Genomic DNA, 24,193 nt, shown 5'->3' with positions numbered 1-24,193 from the left:
ATACTACATGGAGCCGCGCTTCCCAAACTCTGTTCGCAGCGCACCAGTCTTTTGCAGGCTCGCTAAAACGAGTAGAAAAAGCGAACCTGCAACATGTTGGGGCGCTGCGAAAACCGAGTATGGGAATCGCTGACAAAGAGGAATCCCTAGATCCCTAAAAGTAGCATTGGAGGAATTTCAACATAGAAAACCCCAATGATATTTCCTAAATGTTCCCCAGAAAAAAAAAAACACCTTTAGGTATTCGTGAACGAATTCTCGCAACAATCTCAGTATCAAACTCATTGAAAAAAATGGAAATTCTAAACGATTTTTTTGAGGAATTTCAATACTTTGAACCTCGACGTACTTCTGCAAAAACTTCATAAGAAAGATCTAAAGGAATGCCAAGAGATTTTAATGAAATGGCGAAAGCGGCTCTTCAATCAAAAGCTGTTTTTTTATGACTCTACGTTCCCACTGGGACTTGGCCTGCCTCGCTCCAACTTGATGTTCATTGAGCACTTCCACAGTTATTAATCGATGGGCTTTCTTCATCCCAGGAAGTATCTAGGAATCCTAGACTAGGATCAAGGGGTAATATTAACCTTCTTAGAATCGTAAACCCCACCAATTTTCACCTTCTTTTAATTTTGCTTTTTTATAAACTGAGCGGTTGGCACGAGATGTCCCAATTCATTTTCTTTATTGTTGAAAAAAGCTGCACAATAGGCCTGGCCGTTGCTTTAATGCTTGTAATGCATCTCCTATGTACTGCAATCATTAATAATGACAAGAATAGTGATGGAACTAGTCGATTCCATAATTTTCCAGGATTCTTTCAATGAATGGCTGTGTATGTGTAGACTAGACTAAAATAGACTAGAAGGGTTTTTTTTGTCTGCCATTGCATGCCCAGGGCGTCGAGAAAATTTTCCCGGCCGAAACGGGGATCGAACCCGCCGACTCCGGATTGGCGATCCATAGCCTTAAGCAACTGGAGACCCCATAATAACTGTGCAAGTGTTAAAAGAGCCCTAAGCTGAAGTGTGGCAGGTCAAGTTAAAGCGGGAATGTAGAGCCAGGTTAAATAAATAAAGGAAGAAGTCAATTTGGCTGGCGCCTAACCCGACACATTGTCGATCATCGCACAACTTGTTAGTCAGTATGATGATTGAAGTAAAAAATCGCAATACGAACTGGTTGAAATTATCATAATCTGAATATTGACACTGCCATGGACAATCTTTCCTTCAACATAAAATAATTTTAACCCTCCTAGGATGTTAGGTTTGGCGCACCCCGCTGGAGTAGTGCACGCTTAGCGTGGCTGTCTGGGTCGTATTGACCCCAACATCTTACTAGGGGTTTTAACTGGTAATGAATGTTATTGGTGATTGTAAGCTGATCGAATTGTTTACTGAACTGAATGGGTCTAAAAGCGTCTGGTAAATTATCACCATGACAGAAAACCTTGCCAACAATGCACAGTTTGCACTCAACATTCTAATGGAGCTCTTCTTCCACCGTCAGTAAACCACCAGCTGGAAGACGCATCCAACCGCGAAGTAACAGCTGTTGCTCCAAACGAACGAACAACGCTCAATACCTAATGCTGGCTGCTCGCAGCTAAGGTGGGCTCCTAATAGCCTCCGTGTAGACATCATGGTGATGATGGCAAAAATCTAACGGTCGTCCGTCAGCCAATAAGCCAGCAGCCGCCACCTAAGTAAGGAAACTCAATTTCCAGTTCGCCGCACAGTAGTGCAGTACATAAATTCTATTCGTTCTACCTATGGATGCAAATTTGTAAGTAGGTGCCTCTTGCGCGCCTTGGCCCTTCCTACTGGTACCAGGGGCATAAGTAGTTGTAGTTGTTGTACTCCTTCAACAAATCGAACAATACTTTGCCGGTCGGGGCCTAGATTCGTCCGTGGACCTACTGGGAAAACCTTCAACTTCAGTTGTTAAACGGTGGCAGACGGATTGGTGCATCCGTAGAATGCACATCATGCGAAACATCATAAGGTGTACGAATGCAACAGACATTTTCAGAGAAAGATTTCAGTTGGTTACTGTGGAAGTGCTCGAAGAGCACTTAAGAAAAAAGCAAGATTTGTTTTACCATGTTTGGCTTTACAACTATTTATAACGTATAACATTGAAATTCGGTGGCGAATCGTTTGTGCACTCAGAATGATAGCTTTTGACGGTGAAAAGTGGTCATAAAGTCAAGGAAAATCTATCGTGCAAGAAGAAGAAGGCAGTTTTGGTTTAAATTTTTCCTGGAAAAAATACGAGATCGATATATGTGGTAGAGAATTGCCGTTAGCAGCTTATTTGTGTTAAATTTTTAAGATTTGTTGCCATGGTTGAATTATGTGTTGCTGTTGCCCGATGCCGCTGGATTTGGCCGTTTTTCGCAGTTCGTTGTCTCGTCTTTCGCGATGTTGAAATAGCATCCGAAAAAGTGTGGGGAGAAGAAATCATGGGGGAAATTGTGAGTGCTTGGTATGCTGATCAAAGAGAAAAGCCACGGCGCCCAGAGAAACAGTGCTGTCCTAGGCGTCGGATGATCACCGATCAACTCCATTACGCGTCGTGGGACCCCAAAGCTGGTGAGAAAGTTCTAATACCCCATTGCAATTGACATCATGAAGGAATCGCTCTCTTTTTCTCCTGTTGAGGGTTGAAAAGAAACAGGACCAGCACCTGTCAAATTTGAAAAGAATTGGCCCTGAAGTTTTCTTATTTTCTTAGGGAATGAAAGAGAGCTATTCTTGCCATTAGGCGGTCTATTGCATTGTGTATGTTTTTTCCCTTGCAGACGAAACATTTGTCTAGCAAGGCTTGTACGAACATTCATTTGTAGCATTTTTAGCAATGATAAATCAAAATTTTCAAATTTCAAGTAAAGCGCTCAACACAAGCTCAACAGGAGTTTTCTATTGATCCTCAGTAGATTTTCATGAACTGAACTGGTGTAGGAGGAAATGTCATATTTTCTTGCGTGGTGTTTTTCCATGCGATCTGTTCAGGTTTTCATAGTGTTGTAGTGTTGAATGACATATTTGTAGCAATTTCGTATTTTTGCTGTGCTTACTACATATGACTATTTTTTTGTACATTCGGGGAAGGGATCATTACACTTTTTTTCTCGTTTCAGAGAGCGAGTAATGGCGCTTAAGCCTAGGCTTTGAAGCCAGGACACATGGAGAAATGCCTGTGCCCCATCCCAGGAGAAGAGACGCCAACTAAAACGGAGTGTGCATTAACCTTCTTAGCAGCACTACTCCCAACGATTTTATATTCAAACACCATTCCCCTAAAACGAAACGGTTGGTACGGTTGTCCCCGTTTTTTCCTCGATGTAATTCAAAATGGTTTGTCAATCATGTTATTCATAAGTGGATAACCTAATTGCCTTATATTTTTGAATTATCCTTCAACCCATTAGTCTGCACAGTGGGCCTGGCCATTTTAATATTTGTGTCACGTCTCTGACATGCTGCAAATATTAATGCTGACAAGAAAATATCAAAATAATTTTTTGATATTTCCAGGATGCTTTTCAATACTGGCTGTGCAAGCACTAGAATAGAATAGAATAGAATAGATTTATAACGTATAACATTCATTCAACTGTCGCCAACACCTTTTTTCCTGACAAGCGATACAAAAAAGCAGCCAGAAAAGGGGTCGACGATCGACGGTGGCAAATCCAGCGTGTGGTATTTACGCTTCGACGCAATCGACCCAAGACGACCGACCATACATGCATTGTATGTTCAAAAAAGGGTCTCTGCATGGAATGGATGGCCTCCGCGGCGTCGTCAGTGGGTCAGATGACGGTGACGGCTCGCGGCAGAGTATTCAATTTAGCCGATTGCCGATTATGGTGTGTACTGACTGTGTATGTGTGTGCAGCACAAGTCAAGACGAACCATCATCGACGGTGGTGTTCCTTGCACCACCAAGAACATAGACCCGGTCGGCGGCCGCCCGGCTGGTTTCATGCTGACTGCGCAATCAGCTGTGCAACTTTGCTCGCTGTGGGTGAGTAGGTATCAACTGAGTGACACTGTGGTCCAAAGGTGAAAACCTTTAAGATTTTTATTTAATGTGGGCATTCTGACCGTGAATCGGATCCGTCATCCTCAACATGGCCTTGCTGAATATCCACACGTTTATCATCTCGACTACATGCAGACCCCTCCCCCCATCTTCCCTGAAAAAGTATACAGTAACATAAATCATACTGTAATGCGTTACCGTAATTCAACGCAACTCGTTAACGTTAACGTTGATTGCCAAGCAAATCAACGCAACGCCGTTGACGATGATATGAAAGAAAATTAACGTTAACGGCGTTAAACGTTGATTAACGTTAACACCCCTGTTTCTATTCATCTGCTGGGCAACTTTTTTACGAGGATGATTTATCGCAGCAAATTTGACGCGATCTTCCAAAAGTTGTAAATCTGTTTTAGAGGACTGATCATGACGCAATAAAAAGTTGATATTCCCATGATGAAATATTTATAGTTTCCAATATTCCAGAAAGGGGTTACATTAGTGATAAATAAAAAAAAACTACTAGTTGTTTATAAATGAATAGTTTTCAACATTTTTTAGGCATTCCAACATGCATCATTCTCATAATGTCAATATATCACGGGTTGATATTTGGCATTCTAGTAGCATGTTCTGCCCACCGTATACTTCTAGCATTGGCAACCGCAGAGTGTAGCGAGCACATGGCTTACCCTTTGCTGCCACACACCATTATCTAGCACAGCGCCAAAGATCATTCTTAGCACTCGTCATTCGGAAACTCCAATTGCATGCAAGCGTTCTTTGAGCTTGGTTTATGTTTCATTTTTATAGAGGACCATCTTATTAGCGTTCTGTACATTTAATTTTCATCTGTCTCAGCTTCTTCCGGAGAACACAGTACAAACGATTCCCACTGATGATGCGTGTTCGTATTTCACGGCTCACGATATTTACAGCAGTATTTATATGGGTCCGAGTTTATGTAGTTCTATAATCGAGATACAGAAGTTCAAAATTTCTAAACATAATTGAAGCCTACTAACGGGCAAACCTAGAATCAACCATCAGTAGGTCGGCTCCAGAGGCACGTTCTCCTCCATTTGGGAAATTTGTGCCAATCAACCATACTATACTAAGTATGCAATGCAAAACTATATTTTTATACTTTTGTTGTTACTGGAAAGTATCATTTTGCGAATAATCATCTTATCGCAGACCATACGGAAGATCGAGGATTCAAGGTGCGGTATTACCGCCGTCACCCTATTAAGCAGTTTAACAAAGGAAAACTCATAAGGTTCGGCTACAACCTATGGGCCTTATGCTTCTATCATTTTAATTTGTACTGTGGCAAAGCATGCGCTGAAGGAAGTGCACAACCCCTTGGAACAAGAGTTGTGACAAAAATGCTGTAAATCGTCGATGACGCAAGCAGCCTCGTGGTAAATTTTGATAACTTTTTCAGTTCATATGATTTGTTCGTAAAACTGAGCAAAATAGGTTTTTGTACCACAGGTACTATGCGATAAAATCTAACAGCACAATGCCCACTTCAGTCCGACAAAGCACTTAGAAAAAAATTGTCGAGGCTATTATGATCTCCATTTCACTAGCGCCACCTAGTCGATAGACCGAGAATCAACTAGTTCACTAACGGATAACCCTGGATGTCCTGATCAACTTTACCGAAGACGAAATACTTTTATGTAGTCTGATTCTCGAGATACAGCAGCTAAGAATTTTTAGGACTCACTACCGCCACCTAGTCGATAAACCTAGAACTAACTAGTTTACTATCGAATAATTTTCGATGTCTTGATCAACTTTGCCGAACATGAAATTCTTCTATGTAGTCTGATTCTTGAGATACAGCAGCTAAGAATTTTCAGGACTCACTAGCTCCACCTAGCGGATAAACCTAGAACCAACTAGTTCACTATTGGATAGCTTTTGATGTCCTGGTAAATTCTGCCGAAGACGAAAATATTCTATGTAGTCTGGTTCTCGAAATACAGCAGTCAAAAATTTTTAGGACTCACTAGCGCCACCAAGTGGATAAATCTAGAACCAAATAGTTCACTATCGGATAATTTTTGATGTCCTGATCAACTTTGCCGAAGACGAAATTCTTTTGTGTAGTTTGATTCTCGAGATACAAAAGATTAAAATGTTTAGGACTCACTAGCGCCACCTAGCGGATAAACCTAGAACCAACAGGATTACTAACGGCTAGCTCTTGATGTCCTGATCAACTTTGCCGAAGACGAAATTCTTCTATGTAATCTGGTTCTCGAGATACAGCAGCTAAGATTTTTTGGGATTCACTAGCGCCACCTAGACCAAGGGCCCATATAGCCGAGGCGGTAAACGCACGGGTATTCAGCATGACCATGCTGAGGGTGACGGGTTCGATTCCCGGTCGGTCCAGGATCTTTTCGTAAAGGAAATTTCCTTGACTTCCTTGGGCATAGAGTATCTTCGTGCCTGCCACACGATATACGCATGCAAAATGGTCATTGGCAGAGGAAGCTCTCAGTTAATAACTGTGGAAGTGCTCATAGAACACTAAGCTGAGAAGCAGGCTTTGTCCCAATGAGGACGTTACGCCAAGAAGAGAGAGAGAGCGCCACCTAGACGATAAGCCTAGAACCAGCTAGTTCACTATCGGATAGCTCTTGATGTCCTGATCAACTTTGCCGAAGACGAAATTCTTTTATGTAGTTTGATTCTCGAGATACACAAGCTAAGAAATTTTAGGACTCACTAGCACCACCAAGTGGATAAACCTATAACCAACAAGTTCACTCACGAGTAGCTCTTGATGTCCTGATCAACTTTGCCGAAGACGATATTCGTCCATATGGTCTGATTCTCGAGATACGAGCGTGACGGTATTGGCAATGGCTGTTGACGCAACTCATCTCGAAGCAAAATGTTTCATGATCACTAGCGCCACCTATTGGAGCGAATACGTGCTAAATTACGTACTATCGGAGAGGCCTTGCCCTGCTCAACAACTTTGCTGAAGACACCAGTCTTCCAACATGCATTATTTCTCCACGGTTATCGCAAAAGTTACTGATCTATAAATTGATCACTGGGCGTAAATGGGTTAAGCAGTTTACAACTGCATTGCATCACTGGATGAGCTGAGCCGAGATGCCAATACTGATCCAAATGCTGTCAATATCCGCCTCAATATCTCTAGTAGACCAAGAAACATGTATGGTCCGCAGTGGGCGAGCGAATGCATCATCAGTTTCTTTTTGCCCAATCCAATATATTTATTTGCATGATTTCGTCATTTTGTTACAAATTTTCCCTTTTTGTTCCACAGTTCAGCAAAGGGAACGAATGAGCCGAGAAACGCAAGCAAAAAAATGAGGTTAAACTGGTGCAATGTAACGATGAACATAGGACCTATCCGACGACGACCACCCGCCCAGTTCAGCTCTCGATCTCGATCACAGCTCGCCAGGCAAGCGTGTAACAAGACACGAACGCCGAGAAGTAAACAAAACAATCAAAGTTCCAAAAAATAGAAACACGCAAAACCCACTTACTTCGAAATTGACGATTCACATTGGTAGGGGGCGGTGGGTCGGTGGTGTGGTAAGGTAATTGCAGTTTGACTCCGATTTAAATAGACAGCACTATGCACTTCGTTGTTGCCCGGCTCTACTAATGGGAGGTGAGAGATGTTTCGAAATCGTTCTCCCCCCAAATTGAGGTGCGATGCGATGTTGGGAAGATGTGTCGAGTCGAGTAGTGAGTGCACGCGGGTACACGTTTTGCTTGTCTCGTGCGGGTTTTTGGTCCACATAGACCTAATTTTGCTACAATCGGGTCTCGAGTAATAGCTTATAATGACAAAAAAAAATAAGAAAGGCAATCAACTATCAACTCTTTTTCTAGAATCAAAAGCTACGCTAATAACGATAAAGGTAATAATGAGGACCCTTACAGGAAAAGTGAGAATATAGCAGGCGAACATAAAACGTTATTAACAAAAAACTATACTAACAAAAATACTGAATACTATCAAAGAACTAAATTCAAGTTTAGAAATAGCACTGCATATTAGCTTTTTGTATTACAACAAAGTTTATAACTTTCGCTTCTACTTTCGTCAATAACAATTTAAAATGATAATGATTAATTTTGTTATCCTACTTTTTAGGTTTTGTGCTTAGTTTCTTGATATTGTTCGTCATTTCTTCGTTCAGCTATTTTACTTTTATTTCAATACTTGATCTTCCTTTGTTATCCCCTTCTTCCCGGGTTGCTCCCAAAGTCTAATATGACTGGAGCTGCTGATTTCCGACCCAATTCGTGGTTGCAATATTTACACCAAAAAAACTACTTTTCGTATCCCCCTAATGTACGGTCCGGGAAACTACCAAGCACAGTACCGCAGGCACACCAGGTCAGGCCCCGAAAATAATCACTGACGTTTATTACAAACATGTCTTGCGCGTTTGTGGAGTGGCGCTGCTCTGCACTTTATGGCGGTGTAGTTTTACTACATACACACTACAGTTTAGTGCAATTTGCTTGCGTTTTGTTTGCTCTTCGTAGTGCTGGGTTGTTACGATAACAAAGCTAGTAATTGGGGCATCACCGACGATGGCTGGTTGTTTCCTGATTAAGACACGTTATTAGGTTATGTTTGTTAAATCAAGTCGTTTGCTAGGGGGTAAATAATTAGAATTTTTTAATACATGTAAAGTGGCACCGTATAAAACGTGGTTAGAAAGTGTCGTCATGTCCATACTAGTGGAAACAACAGTCGAGAGTCGTATCCCTATCGCATATCGGTAGGGTAAAAATCTACTTCGTCATAGGCCCTAATTTCCATCACATCAGACGAAAAATAGCCAATCGTTATAAATATTCCGATTTACCTTTACCAATGTCTCATTAGATGGAAGCAAAAAGATGTAGACTATCGATAACCAACCTCTTTAGCACTGGATATCGAATAATTACAATACATTTCACGGTTCAATTTCACTCCACTTACGAGTTGACATCTTTTTTCGTTTTGCGTTCGACGGAGGCAATCACACCAAAAACAGCCGAATTGTTCTTCATCGCCAGGTTCACTTGTTGAACCAACCTTAAATTCACACAGCTATTCTCAAAACTCTGTAGTTTGGATACTCAGCTAAAACTATCGAACAACTCCATAGGATTACCGTCAAAACATACTTTAGCTATTAAATATCTCTGTAACATAAACACATCCACCAGAAATATTTCCACAAATTTCTACAAGAGCTGTTTCAGAGATGTTTTTTTAAGTTTTTATAATTTTTTGCACAAATAGTGGATGGTGTGGCAAAGATGAGTGCCGTAATCTGGGGTCAAATTTATCTCAGGGTCGAAATTGATCAAGAATACTTTACATAGTTTCTTTACAAATATCGTTTAGTATCTATCTGATTCCAACAGCACGATACTTGAAAGGAAACTATTTAAAGTATGCTCATAAACGTCTGATAAAATTGTCAATTTGTCCCCGGTTTACTGTATATCCATTGTCGTTGGAGATTTCGCATGGACCCATTCCATTGCATTGTTACTGCAGATCTACACAAATCTCACCAAGTGCCATCTTGTTGGATGAACGCATCCATGCTCCGGTTTCTTTCCATTGCTACACCAATCAATTCTCTCGTGGCAATTCATCATCAAAATAGCTGTGTAAAATCACCCACTTGATAAATATAAGCTCATTCCTTACCGAGCGCTAGAACGAGTCGGTCGACAAGTTCCCGGTCTCCACACGCGGCATTCGTTTGCAGTTGTTAATAATTTAGTGATCTTTTCCCCCACCGCACGCGTGGGTTTTTGATCGGTTTCGGTATTAATTAAGCCCAATTAATAGTGCAAAGAAGTGCCATAGGTGTGCGCGCTTAGTGAAGGAAGCGAACTAGATTGACTAAGTCAATTAGTATCGTGCCACAGACTCTATTTAATTCGACACCAAAACAAGTCAACGGTGATCGAACCATTCCCGCATCAACAGCAGCAAAACGGTAGCAGACAGCTCAGCTTGTTTGCTACCTACGGTGTGGACGGCTTGCTGCGGTAGCTTCAACGTGTATTGAACGGCTATGTAGCACTTTTTATTACCTATTCATCCCCACAATTGTGTTGAATTTGTTTTGCTTCTCCGAACCAAAGTCGGTTCAAGGTTGTTTAGGCATAATTTCTGTCTCTCTCCCGATGTGAGTTTTTTTTTTTTGGCTCATAGGGCGCATCAGAATTAGTATTGTAATCGGATAAAAATATTTTCGCTTTTTCCGCTTGATTTTTTTCTCTCTTTTATTTCCACTTGTTTTTTTTTGTTCTTTGCTTGTTTATTCGGCGACAGTGTGCGTCAGAACAACATCCATTTTCGAATAAAATTACAAAGATTTTCGACTGATACATTGACGTTTCATTCTTCCGCGGTTGAGTTTTTCCCGCATGGACGGTTCAAATGGAGGCGAAACGCCTCCGAAAGATATCATTGCTCGAACGCGGTTTTATCAGCCGTCTTCGCCTGGGCCTTGGGTTGTCTATTTCCGGCGCAAATGCAAACCATTGAATATGCTCTCGATTTCTCGAGAGCTGACGCGTAAGTATCCTGGGACCGTTATTCACCAAGTGAAAGCATCCAAGCTGCGTGTTACCGCACCTAGCTACAAAGCAGCAAATGAAATTGCTCAACACGAAGCGTTTAATGTTGAATACGCGGTCTATGTGCCAGCACGAGAAGTGGAGGTGGAGGGGAAGATCCTCGACGAAATGCTGACATGTGAGGACATCAAGACCGGCTTTGGTCGATTCAAAAATAGGTCAATTCCTGATGTGGCTATCCTAGACTGTAAACGCTTATCTAAGGTTTCCATGGAAGGAAATAAAAAGGTGTACTCGCCTTCAGCGTTTTTTCGAGTGACTTTTCCAGGTTCCGTCCTCCCGGAATTTGTTGTAATTGATGGTGGTTTTTACCCAGTGCATCTTTTTAGGCCGAAGGTTTTTAATTGTACCAAATGCAAGCAGTTTGGTCACAGTGATAGCTTTTGCGACAACAAGCCCCGTTGTGGCAAATGCAACCAAGCTCATTTGGAGGACTCTTGCACACAGGAAGCGAAAAAATGTAGCTACTGTGGCGGAGATCCACACGACTTGCAAGTTTGCCCGGCTTACAAAAGACGCATTCGAAATGAGAGTCGCTCTATCATAAAGCGCTCCAAACAGACATATGCGGAGATGGTTAAATCTTTTAAAACACCAGATTCCGTGTCTGAATCAGCTGTCCCAGTTGAAAATCCCTATCAGGAGTTGTCTTCCGATGATCAGGACGATGGCGAAACTGATGAGGGTGGATCTCTTTCGGAGGTACACGCACCTGGAAAAAGGAAGTCATCATCTTCCCCGGGATTGCGCCGAAAGGTCTTTTTAAAGTCTTCCCTCAAAAGTTTGCCTAATGTTAAAGGAGACGGGGTAAACTTAAAAACTCCGAAGAATCAGGTTCCTTCAGCTTCAGATCCATGTTGTAGCAAGAACCTGTCACCCCCGTCTCCGCCTGTTAAATACACTTCAAAGAGAAATAATCGACAAGGTAGCAAGAAAAAAGCTACCAAAGTTCCTCGCAGTTCAAACAAGCCTCCTAGACCCAAGCGAGGACTGTTTACTTTTAGGGTTCTCGTGGATCGCTTATATGATGCCCTCAGCCTTCCAGAAACATTTAGAGGCATTATTGATATGTTTATACCTACAGTAGAAGAATATTTTCGGAATCTGACACAATCATGGCCCCTCCTTGCTGCGATCATATCTTTCGATGGATAATTCATCAAGTGAGGTACAAGATATGATCACTGTGCTACAGTGGAACTGTCATAGTCTAAAACCTAAATTAGACCTGTTTAAGTTTTTGATTCACAACTCTGAGTGTGATATATTTGCCCTTTGTGAAACATGGCTTTCTTCTGAAGATGAACTCAACTTCCACGATTTTAACATTATACGCCAGGATAGAGATGACCATTATGGGGGAGTTCTTTTGGGGATCAAAAAGACTTACTCATTTTATAGAATTCCAATCGCGACTCATCCTGGCGTAGAAATCGTCGCTTGCCAAATAAACGTAAAGGGTAAAGAACTTTGCGTAGCTTCCGTTTACATTCCTCCAAGAATTTCAATTAACCGCCGTCATCTTTGGAATGCGGTTTCTGCACTATCACATCCAGTTTTAATTCTGGGTGATATGAACGCGCATGGTACAGGGTGGGGCGAACCATATGACGATAATAGAGCGGCCGTTTTCTATGATTTGTGCGACGATTTCAATTTGAACATTTTAAATACAGGTGAAGTGACACGTATTGCATCTGACGGCAAAGAAAGTCGTCTCGACCTATCACTGGGGTCAAGTTCACTATCATTCGATTGCTTGTGGAAGGTAATCGAGGATCCTCATGGTAGTGATCACTTACCCATTATAACCACCATTAAGCATAATAGTGAAAGGTCAGACCATCCAATTCAGGTTCCTTTTGACCTCACAAGGAATATCGATTGGCAAAAGTATGCAGAAGCGGTATCTTTTGGCATCGAATCATTCAATCCCCTCCCACCTTTGGATGAGTATCGATTCCTGTCTGAACTGATATATAAGAGTGCATTAGAATCACAAAATCGACGTGTTCCAAGTGCAACCTTCAAAAGAAGACCAGCCACACTAGGCTGGGATGATGATTGCACCCAGTTGTATCTTAAAAAATCTGATGCTTTCAAAACTTTTCGTAGGCACGGTACCTCAGATCTTTATCAAGAGTATGCAAAGCTCGAAAGACAGCTGAGAAACCTGCTGAAAGCGAAGAAGCGTAGTTATTGGTGACACTTCATTGAGGGTCTCTCAAGAGAAACTTCAATGACAACGCTTTGGAGAGTGGCTCGCAACATGCGAAACCGCTCTTCTTCTAATGAGAGTGACGAATACTCCAACCGTTGGATATTCAGCTTCGCGAAAAAGGTCTGCCCAGACTCAGTCCCAGCACAAACGATTTCTTGGGAAACATCCTCAAGAGACGGTTCTCTGGACAGACCCTTCACTATGCTGGAACTTTCTATGGCTCTTCTTTCATCAAACAATTCCGCTCCGGGACGCGATATGATCAAGTTCAATCTTCTTAAGAATCTCCCAGATATCGCGAAAAGACGATTACTAGACCTGTTCAACTCATTCATGGAGAACAACATTGTTCCGCCAGAATGGAGACAGGTCAAAGTAATAGCTATTCAAAAGCCTGGTAAACCAGCGTCTGATCATAATTCGTACCGCCCAATTGCTATGTTATCATGTTTAAGGAAATTGTTGGAAAAAATGATCCTATCACGACTCGATCATTGGGTCGAATCGAATAACTTGCTTTCAAATACACAGTTCGGGTTTCGCAAGGGCAAAGGAACAAACGATTGTCTAGCGTTGCTTTCAACAGATATTCAACTGGCCTTTGCGGAAAAGGAGCAACTGGCTTCAGTTTTCTTGGATATTAAGGGCGCCTTTGACTCAGTTTCCATAGGAATATTGTCAGAAAAACTGCACAATAGTGGACTTCCAGGAATTTTAAATAATTTCTTGTATAATTTGTTGTCAGAAAAACATATGAGTTTCAATCTCGGACAACTGACAACTTCCAGAATTAGTTACATGGGCCTACCCCAAGGCTCATGTTTAAGTCCCTTGCTTTATAATTTTTACGTGAAAGACATTGATAGTTGCTTGGAAGGACAATGCACGCTAAGACAACTTGCAGATGATGCTGTGGTTTCTCTAAAAGGCCCACATGCAGAAATGCTGCAAAGACCATTGCAAAATTCTCTAAATAATCTGTCAATCTGGGCAAGAGATTTAGGGATCGAGTTTGCTCCGCAAAAAACTCAATTGGTTGTGTTTTCTAGAAAGCGGAACCCAGCCCAACTGAAACTCAATCTTTTGGGAATAGAAATCGACCAGTCTTTGACTTCGAAATACCTTGGGGTCTGGTTTGATTCAAAAGGCACTTGGGGTACCCAAATCAAGTATTTGGTGCAAAAATGTCAACAAAGGATCAATTTTCTACGCACAATTACCGGAACATGGTGGGGTGCTCACCCGGAAGACCTCATAAAACTTTACAAAACGACTATTCTCTCTGTTATTGAGTATGGCTCTTTCTGCTTCCACTCAGCAGCAAACTGCCACCTAATAAAGTTGGAACGAATTCAATATCGTTGTTTGCGTATTGCTCTCGGCTGTATGCACTCAACGCATAATGCGAGCCTTGAGGTCCTGGCAGGGGTGAAACCTCTCCAGAACCGATTCTGGGAGCTCTCGCTAAGGTTACTTATCAAGTGTGGAGTGAGCAACACACTTGTCATTGAAAACTTCGAAGAAATGCTCAGTCTGAACACTCAATCAAAATTCATGAGAATCTATCTGTTCTACATGTCATCTGACATAAGCCTACCAAGTTATAATCCTCCCGGTGTACACTTCACTAATGACAGTACCTCTGTTAAATACGATCTGTCCATGAAACAAGCTATTCATGGAATACCAGATCAACTTCGATGTATATCTATTCCTCGCATTTTTAACGAAAAGTACCAAAATGTCAATTCCTGTAAGAGATTCTTCACTGATGGGTCTCGCATAAATGGATCCACTGGTTTCGGTGTTTTCAATGAAAATTTCACCGCCTTCCGCAAACTTCAGGAACCTTGTTCGGTTTATGTTGCTGAGCTGGCAGCAATCAACTTCGCTTTGGGGATGATTTCCAACATGCCCGTAGACCATTTCTTCATCTTCTCGGATAGCCTTAGTTCGATTGAGGCACTCCGGTCGATGAAACCTGTAAAACATTCATCTTACTTTCTTACAAAAATAAGGGAGCAGATGGGTGCACTGGTCGAAAGATCATACAAGATTACCTTTGTATGGGTCCCCTCACATTGCTCAATTTATGGCAATGAGAAGGCGGACTCTCTCGCAAAGGTGGGCGCACAGGAAGGTGAGATCTATGATAGAAGAATTTCACATGATGAATTTTTCCATTTTGTTCGCCAGAGTTCTCTTCAAAGTTGGCAAAATGATTGGCGAGATGGCCAGCTGGGACGGTGGTTACATTCCATTATTCCTAATGTTTCTTTGCGAGTATGGTGGTATGGTCTGGATGTAAGTCGCAATTTCATTCGCGTGATGTCAAGACTTATGTCCAACCATTACTCGCTAGACGCGCATTTACACAGGATTAACCTCGCGTTGAGCAATGTTTGTACTAAGTGCGGTTCCGGTTATGATGACATCGACCACGTAGTTTGGCAATGCCCGGATAATGACGCCTCCAGAGCGCTACTTTTGGATACCCTTGAGGCCCGAGGTAGACAACCCTTTGTTCTTGTGAGAGATGTGTTGGGGACCCGCGATGTCACATACATGGGATGTATTTTCGACTTTCTTCGCTCTGCTGGTATAAAAGTTTAATTTGCTTGTGTTTTCTTCTCCAGTTTTTTTTTTCTCTGTTTTGTCCTCTTTGTGTTACCAAGCTGCTCCTGGCCATCCGGAAGACCAAGTCCCACAACAAGTTGGTACCAACACCACAAAGCACCGAATACGCTAGCAAGATGCGATTCACCCCCGGATGAGCAGCAGTAAAACCTTTGGCCCAATCCTTACCCTGTCCTTCCCTCAAAATGTGACCTTCTAACCTCGAGCTGCCACGAGTACCCTGGCTTCCACCCATTACTAACAGATATCATTAAAAAGTTATTGCTCTGTATAATGTATACTATTAAGTACAAAGAAAGATCCTCGGCTCCGTAAAGCGTTATACGCGATTGAGCCCCAAATAAACGAACTAGATAAAAAAAAAAATATAAGCTCAGTTTAATGCATACCAAAAATTTTAAGTATTCTTATCTTGGCATGCCCTCTCTTAAAATCCCGTCAGACCCCTTGTAACGTACCCGAAACCCTCCTGTTGTTTTTCGAATTTGGATCGATTGTGCTTTCGATTTTGGGGAATGATTAGAACGAAAACTTTATTGGCTCGACTGAGTATAACTCGCGATATTCGGTTTGATGCGGTTAACGATTTATTGGCAACTGACTGTGGTAGACTGATTGCTACCTATTATATCGGTGAGCGGGAAGATCGGTACAAAGATAAGACTGATAACGATCGGCTACACGATCGGGTGCTGTGATCTGCCGATAACGCAATCAATATGCAAAAGCGAGACCACTACTGATATTGGAATTCGAGCAGCTACAGTGATCCCTGAATTACGGCGCAGTATGAGTTACGATCGAACATGCCGGCCACCGTGAAAATGCTAATTTTAACGACCTTATCTTCCCTCCACTATGAACCTATCAATCTATCTTATTGCTAGGGTTACGAATTCATTGTATGTAGTTTCTTTTGGGTTCTTATTCTATCACTTCTTAATGCGATAACTATTTCTCCTTCTGCTGCTTTCTCGCGACGGTTGTCGCTACCTCTACTTCTTCGGGCCGACGCTCTTTTGTCAGAGGCCGGTGGGTGGTTCTGCGTTCGCTGTGACATCGTTCGTTGTTTACTTCCTCCACGTGCAACTTCGGCGGTTCCTCGGGACTCGCTGATCGACCATGTGACTCCTCGGGACTTGTCGGATCCGGACCATGTGACTCCTCGGCAACTGTGATCGGGCGATCATTTCGCGCAACCTTGACCTTGGATCGATGGACTTCTGTATCGGTAGGGGGATGCTGTCATTCCTTCTCTTCGGGCTCATCGAATGCGGCGTCCTCGGGATGACTCGAAATGCTGCGAACAAACATAGGCGGCTTTTTCAAACAATCAAAAGAGCATTATACAATACTTAACTGGAGCGGAGGCAACCGGCCTCCACGGGTCCGTTACCGGACGATGACCGTTGGCAGCGAAGTACTGAGCGTACTTGTGCGTGAATGGAATCCGAGGGGTGAATGGCGACATCCTTCTGTGACCGTTGAGTTGGGCAGGTAAGCATCCTTCGGGGGTTGATCCGACAGTCGACGGTTCTGGCGTGCTCTCTCAGGTCCTTGCCTTCCACATTGCAATTCCACGAGTCTATCCGACGTGTAGTGGATGCGTTGGGTCAGCTGCAGACCGTCGAGGGATAGCCAGCTCGAACCTCGCTCGTAGTGGTGGGTTGGTGCGACGACGACATCACAGGCGCAGGGGGACGAAAAATTCTATTACTTTTTGGAAATTCATTTAAACACAACGACTTACATGAACGGGAGGTCAATTGACCTCCCGACGGTGCGCAGCGGAACACTGCGATCGGTGGAAGGATCCTAGTTTCCTTCTTGCGGTTCGGTGGCATCGCCACCATCGGGTTGGTTTGGTAGAACACAAATCTTGGAGATTCCCCGACGATATTCTCCGTCCTTCGTGCGTACGTCGACGACTCGGATGCAGTCGTCGTTTCCCCTGTAGATCCGCGTGATTCGTCCGATGCACCACTTCAGCGGAGGCAGATTTTCCTCCTTCACCAGCACCAACGTTCCGACTTGGATGTTGTTACGCCGCTGCGTCCAACGTGTCCGTGGCTGCAGTCCAGACAAGTATTCCGACTGCCACTGACTCCAGATCCTTCGAACGTACTCCTGGGTTTGCTGATAGCGGTCTAATCGGTTGGACGGGATGTCGGCTAGGCTGGGCTCTGGGATGGCGGTAAGCGAGCGATGGACCAAGAAATGCCCTGGTGTGAGCACTTCCAGGTCGTTGGGGTCCGAGGTTAGCTGTGTCAAAGGACGAGAGTTAAGGCAGCTTTCTATTTGTACTAGCAAGGTCCAAAATTCGTCCTGATAGAGGATCACATTTCCCATAGTACGGCGCAAATGGTTCTTCATGGACTTAACAGCCGCTTCCCAGAGTCCACCGAAATTCGGGGACCTGGGAGGGATGAACTTGAAGGTTATCCCATCTTCCGCGCAACTGCGGGTTATTTGATCCTGGTGCTGTTGAGACCGAAACAAACGAGCCAGCTCTTCTAGCTCCCGTTTAGCTCCTTGGAAGTTGAGGGCGTTGTCGCACTCGATCAGCTCCGGTTTGCCCCTGCGGGCAACAAAACGCCGCAAGGCAGCGAGAAACGAATTGGTGGTCAGGTCTGCGACACACTCCAAATGGACGGCCTTCGTCACGAGACAGACGAACACCGATACGTAGCATTTAATCGCCGTGGCACGACGGGTAGGGCGACAGGAAAATGGGCCACAATAGTCCACTCCAGTGTGGACAAATGGGAATGCTGGTTGTACCCGCTCCGGCGGAAGTTCTCCCATCAGCTGCTCCAACACCTTGGGTTTGCATCGAAAACATCGAGTACAAGCGTGGACAACTCGGCGAGCAAGATTTCTGATGCGAAGCGGCCAGAAACGTTCCCGTACGACAGCTGTAAGCAGCTGCGGTCCGGCGTGCAGAAGTTTCCGGTGGTAGTGGGCCATTATCAGTTCAGTGAGCGGATGATTGTCCGGCAGGATCATCGGATGGCGTTGGTCGAACGAAACCGGAGCATGACGCAGCCGGCCACCAACGCGCAGTACACCGTCGACCATAATCGGGAACAGTGTATTCAGGCGAGAGTTGGGTTTAACTTGTTTGCTGCGAGCGATATCGACTTGTTCCTGAGCAAAACGTTCCGTTTGCGCAAGTTTAACCAGGGTTACGGTGGCTTCGTGGATCTCCGTAGTAGTGAGGAATCCAGTGCGACGGCCTGTTCTGTTTGTGGCAATCGCGTTATGGGCGAATCTACGAAGAAGCGCGACGATTCGAACTAGCTTTGAATACGAAGAGTACAGGGCGAACAGCTCATTTGGGGTCTGTACTTGAACCGGAAGGGACACTGTCCTTTCCTCTAGTTCCTCGGAAGTAAATGATTTGATGGTTGGGCGACCAAGAGGCGGCCAGAATCGAGACGGTTGCGAAAGCCAGTCCGGTCCTTTCCACCAGACCGAAAATTCGCTTAACTGGGCCGGAGACATTCCTCTGGAGATTATATCCGCCGGATTCTCCGAACCTGGCACATGGGACCACATGCCATTCGCTGTAATGCGCTGTATCTCCGAGCATCGGTTGGCGACAAACGTTTTCCAGCGCGAGGGGTTTGCAGTAATTTGGTAGAGCGTGATTTCCGAATCAGTCCAGAAGAAATTCTTGGATTTGAGTTGCAAGCTGGACTCAACTTTCTCAAACAAGTGGCTCAACAGCAGCGCACCACACAGTTCGAGACGAGGCAGGCTAACGATACCTCCCTTTTTACCCTTTCCTTTCGGGGCGATCTTGGATTTAGCGGTGAGGAGGTTAACGTGGATGTTGCCGGTGGAGGACACAGCGCGGACATAAATGCACGCACCATAAGCTCTTTCGGACGCGTCGGAAAACCCGTGAAGCTCAAGACTCACGACTCCGACAGTTGCGATAGCCCACCGTGGAATCTTGAGGTCCGACAGTTGACTGAAGCTATCACGAAGTTCCAACCATTGGCGTTGGCGAGAATCGATAAGCGGGTCCTTCCAATCACAGCCGTCTCGCCAAAGATCTTGGAGAAACAGCTTTGCTTGAACCAACACTGGACCAGCAAGGCCCAGAGGATCAAACAAGCGAGCGATGTCCGAGAGTACTGTCTGTTTGGTGATTGGAAACTGCGTAGTGTAGTTCGGAACGTTAAACTGCAACTCATCCGAAACGATGTTCCACTGGAGTCCCAGCGCCTTTATGGGCGAGGCAGAGGAGTCAAGCTCGAAAAGGGTACGCTCATCTCTTAGGTTCGAAGGAACGGCTTCCATAATAGCCGAACTGTTGGAAGCCCATTTGCGAAGGGGTAACCCAGCGGCGTTAGTTAGCTCCATAAGCTCCTGACAGAGTTCCCGGCCTTCTTCGACGCTGTCGGTCCCCGTGAGCATGTCATCCATGTAAAAGTCTCGGCCTAGAACAACTGCAGCAGCGGGATGACTTTCGGACCCATCTTCAGAAAGCTTCTGTAGACACTTCGTCGCGAGATACGGAGCCGAAGATGTTCCGTAGGTAACCGTCGTAAGTTGGAAAGTTTGTAGCGGTTGTGCCGGCGAATCTCTCCATCGAATCCTTTGTAGCGGTTGGTCAGACTCTCGCACCAGAATTTGCCGATACATCTTTTCGATGTCTGCGATGATGGCAAACTGGGGCATTCGGAACCTTAGGACAATCGTTAGCAAGTCGTCTTGGACAACAGGGCCAACTAGAAGCGCATCGTTGAGGGAGATGCCACTGTCGGTAGAACAAGATGCATCGAAGACCACCCGAAGTTTGGTGGTAAGGCTATCCGGTCTGACAATGCAGTGATGGGGCAGGTAGTAGGCTGGCACAGGACCTGGCTGCGGGTCCTTTATCGGCTTCATATGTCCCATCTGAATGTACTCGTGAATGAAAGCAGAGTACGCTTGCTTTAGTGCAGGACTCGCGTTGAGCCGGCGTTCCAGGGAGAAGAAACGACGATCTGCAATGTCTCTGGAACTACCCAGCCTCGAGATCAACGAAGGTTTGGTTGGTAGACCGACGATGAAACGACCAGAAGAATCCCTCTCAGTCGTTTTTGCGAAAAACTCCTCGCATTCTGTTTCTTCGACGGAGTGTGTACTTTGGGTGTGGCACGATTCAATTTCCCAGAACCGCGCTAGCTGATCCTCGATCGTTGGAGTGGACGAAATGTGGGCAAGGTTGGAGACTGCCACAGGAACCGTCGCTTGCACTTTTCCGGAAACCACCCATCCGAGGGCCGTGTTCTGCAGAACAGGCTCTCCACTACCGTTCTTGATCTGACCGTCACGGAGAAGGTCGTAGAAGATGTCAACGCCTAGAATCAAGTCGATTGAACCTGGGCGGTCGAAGGTAGGGTCTGCTAGTACGATATCCGAAGGCCAGCTGGAACGGGAGACATCAACAGCTTGATTCGGCAACTCCAGTGTCAGCTTGGACAGCACATGAAACTTCCAGGTATCTTCAAAATCAGCGCAGTGGGACTGGATACGAATGGATGTGGTGTGTTTGGACGAAATCGACGAAAGGCCAACACCGCTGATTGGGACGAATTCCTTGGTACGACGAAGCTTCAGTTTTTGAGCGAGATTCTCCGAAACGAAATTCAGCTGCGATCCAGAATCCAGCAACGCACGGGCCCACAGATGCGAGCCAGAGGAGGTATGAACCTTCACCAAAGCCGTCGAAAGAAGAATAGTAGCTGGAACGGTGTGTTGGACTTCGGTGGAAGGTATCGAGAAGTGGCTGGTTTGAGGGGCAGGGACCGCGGTGGCTTGGGTTTGAATTTCTACCGGCTGAGACTGTTTGGTCAAAGAGGAAGGCTGCTGGCGATGATTTGGAGTTGACGACGACGACGAAGGTTGTGAATCTGATGGTTTGATGGTTGGTTGAGGGATTTGGTTGGTAGGAGCGGCGGGTTTCTGATGTAGCATCGTGTGATGCCTTTGTTGGCAAACTCTGCAGGTTCCACTCGTGCAAGCTTTGACGATATGCGAAGGCGACAGACAGTTGATACAAAGAGCGTTTCTCTTTGTGGCTTCGAACCGCTGTGTAGGAGTCATCTTTCGAAATACTTCGCATTGGTAGGGCGAGTGGGCCACCTGTTTACAGAAGGGGCAGGATTTCTGAGCGGTCACAGCTGAATGCGCTAAGTTCAGCTTGGTTGCTTGTGAGGGGGGACGATTAGTGGAAGAGCGAGAGGATTCGGACGAACGGCCTTTGGAAGTGTCGATAGATTGCAGGACGAGACTATGACTGCGTAGGAAATCGATGAGATCCGTGTAGGTGGGAACCGCTGTCGACTTTCTGTGCGTCTCCCAATGACGTAAAGTTGCAGGATCCAGACGAGAACTGAGCATGAAAACCAACAACGTACTCCAATTTTCCGGCTGTTCTCCCGCCTTCTCCAGCATCTTCAAATTACGCTCGAACGTGTCTATCAAGCGATTCAAAGACTCGTAACACTCCCGCTTTATTGGATCCGCAGAGAAAAGCGCTTCAACGTACGACTTTACGATTAGGTATTTGTTATCATATCGCTTTTCAAGGAGATCCCACGCTACCGCATAGTTAGCAGAGGTTACCTCTATCACCTCCACTACACGCTTTGCCTCCTTTGTGAGGGACGAAAGAAGGTACGAAAACTTATCGACGTCACTGAGTTGCGGGTTTGAGGCAATCAGCGATTGAAACGAATCTCGAAATGAGGGCCATTCTTTAATAGTGCCATCGAAATTTGGCAGCTTGATTTCCGGTAGCTTGACGCGAATCTGCTGAACCGGAGCCTGAACCTGGGCGGCTTGCCTAGGTGGGTCACCATTAACGCGAATTTTGGATAAAATGAAACCCTTCAGTCTTAAGTACGTGGATTCGAATGTTGAACGGGCATCGCGATTAACTTGCTCTATCGATGGTAGTTCAACCTCAACTCCTGCTTGCGATTGCTTTAGTGCCTTTGCTTCTAGCTCTTGTTTGAGAGTGTTCTGGAAATCCTCCGAAACTTCTAGCTGCAACCTAGTTTCCTTATAATCCTCAAAAATCTCCTCGAGGCGCTCTTTCCAACCCTCAAGCATGTCCTTGTCCCTATCCTCCTGATAGCTATCCACCAAGTGAGCTAAATTCCTCAAAGAATCTCGGCAGAATCGCTCTCCTTTCGCCAACCTTCTTAAATTCGGAGCCATAATGAGCACTAGAACAATCGCAGTAGGCTTCACCTGCACACGTGCGCACCAAATTCAACCAAAATTACAAAAAAATCCACGATTTTCAACCAATCAGTTCATGCACAAATTTTCGAAAAAATCAGCGACACAGGAAAACTCAGCAAAATAGTATTTCCTGACGATCGGGTCACATGCAGCATGCAGTTCAGTACTTACAGTCTTCGACGATGTATCCAAGCCACCCCACGCGGTGATGCCCAAGCCACGCTGATCGACGAAACCCAAGCCAAGCTATCGGACGACAATAGATGTACGGAACAATACTTCCTCACTCTCAATAGCGGCTTCACAATCGGAAGATTCTTCGTTGGCTTCGAGGTGGCATCTAATTACACTCCATCAGCGACCGTCAGCACCAACCACTAATTTGCACCGACCACGTTGCACACCACAGGCTCAATTGTTTAATGCACTAGCCACAGTTCGTGTGCGATAAATTTCTTTACTCGTTCAGTCACAGTTTTGTGCACGCACAGTTTTCAGGGTTCACAGTCACAGATTGTTCACGAAATCACTTCGATCACACCGACCCGGTGACGACAAAATCGCAAGCACAATTCCCAAAAGCAAATCATCCGGCTCGAAGGACCATACTTTATGTTGTTTTTCGAATTTGGATCGATTGTGCTTTCGATTTTGGGGAATGATTAGAACGAAAACTTTATTGGCTCGACTGAGTATAACTCGCGATATTCGGTTTGATGCGGTTAACGATTTATTGGCAACTGACTGTGGTAGACTGATTGCTACCTATTATATCGGTGAGCGGGAAGATCGGTACAAAGATAAGACTGATAACGATCGGCTACACGATCGGGTGCTGTGATCTGCCGATAACGCAATCAATATGCAAAAGCGAGACCACTACTGATATTGGAATTCGAGCAGCTACAGTGATCCCTGAATTACGGCGCAGTATGAGTTACGATCGAACACCTCCGAAATCTCGAAAACACCTCTGTTCCTCTGAAACCCGCCAAAATTCTCTGAAACTTCCTGAAATGCCCTTTTCATCCCCCTAAAACCTCCTCGGTCTCCATGTTATGCACCTGAAACCATCAGACATTCTAGAAAACGCCTATGTAACGCCCCTGTAACGTCTGCTCATCCCGCCAGGAAATCTTCTGGGATTACCTGAAAACCCAAGAAACGTTTTTGCTGTACAACGGCTGAATAGGACGATTTAAGCATGATTTTGGTAATTTAAGCTGAATAAGCTGTTATTCAGCAGTCATTGTTACTTGAGAAACCCCCCTAAAACCCCTTCGGACCGCATGTTACGCGCCTAGAACTCTCCCAAATTCCCGAAAACGTCTATGTAACTCCTCTGTAACTAAAGCATTTTGAAATGCC

General features: G+C 44.8%; 2 protein-coding genes across 8 annotated transcripts in view; one reads left to right on the top strand and one right to left on the bottom strand.

Moving 5' to 3' along the window:
• Nucleotides 1-24,193, top strand: part of LOC109428958 (uncharacterized) — a gene marked incomplete at its 3' end in the record, with an annotated part of 164,704 nt that overhangs the window by 44,377 nt on the left and 96,134 nt on the right.
• LOC134289481 (uncharacterized) lies at nucleotides 16,057-22,798 on the bottom strand. Its single transcript, XM_062855352.1, has 2 exons — nucleotides 16,936-22,798; nucleotides 16,057-16,880 (listed from the first exon to the last, which is right to left on the bottom strand). Exon 1 carries the CDS (start codon nucleotides 22,796-22,798, stop codon nucleotides 17,396-17,398), a length of 5,403 nt encoding a protein of 1,800 aa, XP_062711336.1. The 3' UTR covers nucleotides 16,057-16,880; nucleotides 16,936-17,395.

Source organism: Aedes albopictus, chromosome 3, assembly GCF_035046485.1.
Source record: "Aedes albopictus strain Foshan chromosome 3, AalbF5, whole genome shotgun sequence".
NCBI lineage: Eukaryota > Metazoa > Arthropoda > Insecta > Diptera > Culicidae > Aedes > Aedes albopictus.
This window is presented reverse-complemented; position numbering and strand designations above follow the sequence as displayed.